The sequence below is a fragment of the Chinchilla lanigera genome, unplaced genomic scaffold (genome assembly GCF_000276665.1).
Source record: "Chinchilla lanigera isolate Chin_1 unplaced genomic scaffold, ChiLan1.0 scaffold00092, whole genome shotgun sequence".
Lineage (NCBI taxonomy): Eukaryota > Metazoa > Chordata > Mammalia > Rodentia > Chinchillidae > Chinchilla > Chinchilla lanigera.
Window position 1 is genome coordinate 6,522,060 of NW_004955493.1, and position 6,479 is coordinate 6,528,538.

At 52.0% G+C, this 6,479-nt stretch overlaps 1 protein-coding gene across 1 annotated transcript; it reads right to left on the minus strand.

Moving 5' to 3' along the window:
• Positions 1–544: 544 nt before the first annotated feature.
• Nfatc2ip (nuclear factor of activated T-cells, cytoplasmic, calcineurin-dependent 2 interacting protein) lies at positions 545–5,940 on the minus strand (the record flags this gene model as incomplete). The annotated part of the gene is given in 6 exon segments (XM_005405155.2): positions 545–1,518; positions 3,209–3,318; positions 3,450–3,594; positions 4,866–5,052; positions 5,142–5,222; positions 5,823–5,940. Coding segments are annotated over 6 exon segments (800 nt in total), but the record flags the coding sequence as incomplete, so codon positions are not given.
• Positions 5,941–6,479: the final 539 nt, after the last annotated feature.

The window sequence follows — 6,479 nt, forward strand, 5'->3', positions numbered from 1 at the left end:
AAATCCTGTTTGTGTTGTTGTCTGTTTGCTTGCTTTGGCAGTACTGGCGATTGAACTGTGGGCCTTAGGACTGAGCTACATCCCCAGCCTTTCATAGAGTCTCCCTAAACTGCAAGAATGTGAAATCCTGCCTCTCTCCACAGTGCTGGGATTACAGGCGTGCGCCACCACGCCCTGCCCCATCCTCATTCTGAGAGAAGTCTGAGAAGCCAGAGAAACGGACCTGTACAACCCACAGTCCTCTCCTGGGTACACAGGCTGGAAACTGCCCCCACAGCGCGGAAGGGCCCCAGACAAGGAGGTTCATCGTGGCCTTGCACACAGTGCCAAGGCGCTGGAGGCACACAGGTGTTGCCCACTTAAGGCATCGTGTGAGTAAAATGCAGTTGATGCCCCTGTAGTACCACGAAGCAGGTCAGAAGAATGACAGGTCTACAACAAGCAGCAGGGCTAGAGCTTCACATATGGCGGGTGAAAACAGAATGAGATCTATTGCACAATACCACTCCCCCACAAAACACTCTACCTTTTAAAGACATTCATATTCAAATGTGTAATAAATATATTAGACGGGATGCGGACGGGAGAGGATGATGTAAGGGAGGGAAAAAGGCAAAACCACAGGAATTTTCAATGAACTATATGCCCAAGATCCAAAATGAAACAGCCGAAATACGTGCACCAGAAAGGGTGACGATACAGGGTCCTGGGGTTGAGAAGCCGCTCAGGGCTGAGATCCCACCATCCTTCAAAGAACATCCTGCCTACCTGTGCTTAAACTGCAGTGCGCGCACGTGCTCGCTCACTCTCCTGCACGCTGAGGAGCCTGCCGTCGCACCGCCGCCAGCAACCCAGCCTCCAAGTGAGGGTAAGGCCACCACTGGGCCTCAGGGTGGTGTAAATCCCAGACCTGCAAACCCTTACCCAGCCCCGTTTACTTCTACTCCTTAAATATGAGGGAGGTTTCATAGAACAGGCATCTCAGTGAAGCAAAGGGCAGTAACGGAAGTTCAAGGGCACCGGAGGGCTGCAAAACTCAGCATGACCCCTGCATGGTGCCACGGCCACTCAGGTGCCAGCAAGCGGTCAATGGCTTGGGCCAGGGTTAACAGGAGATGGGGCCCAAGGCCACCCCTTGCTTTTGATTCTGCTTAAAAATAAATTCCACCTCACCTTCCACTAGGGCTTTTTTTGTTTTTTGTTTTCTTTTCGGTACCAGGGATCAAACTCACGACCTCACACAGCCAGGCTGTGCTGTGCCGCTGAGCTATATCCCTGGCCCCACTTTCTGCTAGTCTTATAGGGCCAAAAAGGAAGAGTTCTAAGTCCTGGCTGGGCCTCCAAACACAGAACGGGGCTTCAGGCCCAGACCTCGATGAGGTCCCCGGATTCCATGCCCAGATCAGCTGGTAGCTCCTTGCCTGAAAGCTTTGTCCCATCAAAGAAGAAGGAGAGCTTGTGTCCAGAGAGCCCCATGGCCTCCTCATAGTGTGACATGAGCGTCTTGAGAGGAGAATCCTGGAAGGAAAAAGGAAAACAGATGTAAACACATGAAAGAAGAGTGGAGGAGATCACTACAAGGACAGAGACAGAACTCATGATCAAGGGGCCAATCAGGGACATCAGAACCCCTAGAGGAACTGCCAGGCGTGGTGGTGCACGCCTGTAATCCCAGCACTCGGGAGGCTGAGGCAGGAGGACCACTGTGGGTTCCAGACCAGCCTGGGCTGCAAACTGAGCTCAAGGCCAGCCTGAACTGAACAGTGAGACCCTGCCTCAAAAACACAAGAAAAAAAAAAAAGAGCCCCTAAAGAGAAGGCAAGGGGACAAGGATGCTAGCTCAGCCAGGTTCCTCACTGGGAACGGGGGCCATGTGTCAATATATCATGAGAGAGCCCAGATTCTAGGGTGCGATGACCCCAGCCAGGGGCCACTCTGCCGCTTCTCCAATGTGTTACCTTAGCAAAGTAGTACAGGCTGAACTGCGTTTTCCAGAAAACACACTGCTGACCCCGACAAATAGGAATGTGACCTTATTTGGGTCCAGGGCCTTGAAACGTAATCAAGTTAAGATGAGGCCTCGCTTGCTTAGAGTGGCTACTAATCCAAACTGACCTACGTCCTAGGATGAAAGAGACAGAGCGACACAGCTGCAAGCCAAGGGCTCCGGCCACCCAGAAGCTAGCAAGAGGCAAAGGGCTCTACCACAGCCTCCGAGGGCGCACGGTCCTAACACTTTGTATCGGGTGCCCAGCCTCCAGAACTGTAAGAGAATAGATGTCTATTGTATTTTTGTTTGTTTTGTTTTTCTTGAGGCAAGATCTCACTACGTAGGTCAGGCTGGCCTTGAACTCATGGCAACCCCCTGCCTTAGCCACCTGAGTGCTGGGATTACAGGGGTGCACCACCACACCTGGCTAAACCTATTTATTTTTTAAGAGATGAGTCCTATGTTTATTAATTTTTTTTTTTTAACTTCTTTTTTTTTGGTAGTGGGAATCAAACTCACGACCTGAGGCTTGCCAGGCAGGCACTTATGCTGCTGAGCTATATCCCCGGCCCTGTCTGTTAATTTAAACGGCCCAGTCTGTGGTATGTAGTCCCCGTCATTCCATCTACCCCCAGTAGATGCCTGAAACCATGGATAGTGGGCACTTAAAACCATGAAAATATGTATGTATATATACACAGATAGATACATATAGTGTTTTCTTATACATACACTTAAGATAAAGTTTAATTTATAAACTAGACAATAAGACATTAGCAATAATAAAATTAGAACAATCTTAATAGACCATAAACTGCTATAAAAATTACATGAATGTTGTCTCTTATCTCTCAAAATATGTTACTGTATAGTGGATTTTAGCAACCTCAGCACGTGATTTCCCTAAGAATTTTTCACTGAAAGGAAGCACTGAGGCTGGGCATGGTGGCGCACACATATAATCCCAGCACTTGGGAGGCTGAGGGCAGGAGGATCACCCACCACAAGTTGGAGACCAGCCTGGACTACAAAGTGAGCTCAAGGCCAGCCTGAACTGCACAGCAAAACTTTATCTCAGAAAGATAACAATAACAACAAAAAGAACATGGAGAGCAGTATCTCCGCTGAGTCCGGATTGGGAGGACTCTGCCACCTATAAACTGACAAGAGAGATAGCAGGGGAGGTGGGGGACGCGCACAGCTACTCCTCCCACTCACCTGAGACAGCGAGATCTCCAGCATTTGGTGTTTCTCTTTCCCCTGCACCCGGAGTCGGAGGGGCTGGGATGCCTCTGCACCCTCTGAGGAGCTTGCTAACACCACACAGTCTGTAGGAGGCAGGATCAGGAAGCCAGGCCTAAGTGAGGGGTTGGAGACAGGGCCCAACCTGGACCACTCCTCTGCTCCCCTCCTGCAGCAAAAGCCTCCTCTAGGCCCAACCACCTTGACTTCCACTCACCGATGATGTCAGCCACTCCGAGTTTTAGGGTCCTGGGGGTGGCGGTAGGGGACAACTCTGTCTCTCCAAAGAGCAAGAGGATCCTGCTTGGGGCCACCCCGAGATGAGAGGCCATGTGGTCCACTACACTCTGAAATGGCTCCGACTAGAGGGGATAAGAGGCAAAGGTAGCCGGGCGTGGTGGCACACGCCTATAATCCTAGCACTCAGGAGGCTGAGGCAGGAGGATCGCTGCGAGTGCCAGACCAGCCTGGGCTATAAAGTGAGCCCAAGGCCAGCCTGAACTGCCTAGGGAGACCCTGTCTCAAAAAGACAAAAAAAAAGAAGCAAAGGTAGCCTTCCTGCCTTGACATTCTCCAGCCCACCCCTACCCCAACACCACTACCCCAAACACAAGAATCTGGCCTGAACTCCCCAGCTGTGTCACTGTATTTACCTGGCAAGTACAGAATAAAGTCATGTCAGTAAGGAGTTCAGGTGAATAGCGCACACACGCGCATGCACACACACACATGCACACACGCACACGCACGCGCGCGCGCACACACACACACACACACACACGAAGCAGCCATGGTTTAAGAGAAAAAAAGGGAATGGTGGGATAACCACAAAAGAATCACATGGCCATCTTAACAAACAGCTCTTACACAGTTCAGGTGACTTCCACCCTGTGTGAATATGGGTCAGTCTAACTGCATCTTCCTATTTTTTAGAGAAGCCAAAAACGTGATCGCTTCTCGGCCTTTTGGCTATGATCAAGTGCAAAAACTTGAGCCTCTGTCTGAATATCCATTGCAAAGGTTGTCTACAAACTCGTTTGGTTTGGCAGTGCTGGGGATGGAACTCAGAGCCTCTCGCCTGCTAGGCACGCACTCTGTCTGAGTCACACCCATCTCCAGCCCCATGTCTGTGTGAAATGCACCTACAGCGCAGGCAGCCGACCACTGCTGGTAAGGCCATGGGTTCCCAGCCTGCAGCCTCCAGCTTAGCTGCCGGACTCAAGCGTGGTTAGCGCTCATTTCTGTTACCACCTTTAGTGCTGAGTTGGGACCATCCTGTATAATCTCAGCCTTTGCCAGGAAGCTGGGGAACTCAGGATGACTGAGTGACAGCTACTGTGTCCAGCAAGGGGAGGACAACCCCAAGAGGGAAGCACAGGCCCTACAGAGGCGCTCCCAAGGAATACTTCCTAGAAGCCACATGCTTCAGGGCAGGCTTGAGGAATGAGTAGGCAGTCTGCAGAAAAGGGAGGTTGGGGGGAAAACAGGTGACAAGAAGCTCAAGGCACGAGGGATGGAAGAGTGGTGGGCAGCTCCGGAGAGCAGCATGAAAAGGAAGACGTGGGCCCTCCTGCTGGCCCCTCCGCCCAAGGCAGCGCCTAGGTCCCCCTCCGGCACGTCCTCAGGTGCTTACCACTCTGATGGGCAGTCGGACCACGTCCGCCCGGCAGCGCACTTTGAGTGGGAAGAGCCGGGGGTTCTCTGGGAGGACGGGCCCCTCTACCAGGACCACCTCATCATCTGGGCTCTGGTAGTCTTGGCCTTGGTGCTGCTTGGGGCTCAGGCAGGATCGGAGATCTTGGAGGCGTTTGTTCACCTCCCTGGGTGCAGAGAAGACTCTGGGTTGGCTGGGACTGGCCACCTACCCAACCCCCTCCCCACCCCAGCGAGAAGCCCCAGCCTCTGGCACCTTAACTTCTGCAGTGCCCGAGTATGCTTCCTGCTTTTGCTTCTTGGTGGAGGTGAGGGCAAAGGAGAGGTGTCCGAAACCCTGGCGAGAGAAGAGAGGGACACGATGGAGGTTAGAGGAACCAGCCTTGTACTTCTTTTCATGGACTGTGGGCCCCCAAAACCCAGAGAAGGAACTAGGAAAGGAAGCAGCACTCACAGGAGCACCCACCTTACGGAAGACAAAGGGAGGTCAGGGCCAGGGAAAAACTGAGACACCACGTTTGTATTTACAAAACCCGAACACGAGGGCGGAAAATGTCTGCTCTGAAATAAGTCACTTTCCAGATAAAGGGCCAATAACATCCAACAGACACCAGGCTCTTAACATTCCTCATCTACTCAACAGCTCCGACAGTTACCACGATTATTGCCATTTTACAAAGACACAGAAGCACAGAGAAGATCGGCAACAGACAGCCAGCTAAGTGTCAACCACCTTCACCCCGGAACTGGCCCCCCTTAGACTCCATTCCCACGGATGCTCTCAAAGTCGTGAGCCGCCTCTCTCAACCTGAGCCCCCACACTCCTTCTATGCCTTCTCCCTAACCTTTCAGAAGCCACCTGAACATCCCGCGGCTTCAGCTTACCTCCGCAATCCCCTTCCTGCTCCCTGGGCCCAAGTGCCCCAGCCTCACTCACAGTAACACCTGCTTTTTCTTCTCTTCTCGCTCATCCTTACGCCTCAGCTTCCAGGGAGAGCTTGGAAATGGGGGATCTTCACCAGGGTGAGGGCTGCTGGAGTCTGCCATATCTGCCTCTGGGGGAAAGAGCAGGAAAAGTACAAAGGATCACCCAAGAGACGGCGGGAAGGCGAGGGAGAAACAAGTCAGAGGCTCTAAGGAGGGTGTAAGGACTGCGGGTATAGCACCAGCAAGGCCCTGGGTTTGATCCCCAACACCACGTGAAAAAACGTTTTCGAAAAGAAGGAAGTGTAGAGGCTGGGGATTTAGCTCAGCGGCACAGCGCCTGCCTGGCAAGCACAAGGTCGTGAGTTCGATTCCCTGTACCGGAAAAAAAACAACAACAACAAAAAAGGAAGTGCCAGACAAAGGAGACTGCTAACGCCAGGGGCACCTATAATCCCAGTACTGGGGTAGGGGGCTGAGGCAGGAGGATCACTGCGAGTTCAAACCAGCCTAGCTACAAAGTGAGCTCAAGGCCAGCCTGAACTGCATAGCGAGACCCTGTCTCAAAAAGACAAAAAAAAAAAAAAAAAAAGGAAAGGAGACTACTGACCCCTAAACACACCCAGGAAGTACTCAAGAATACTGGAAAAGTATTCAGGGGCCATAACTG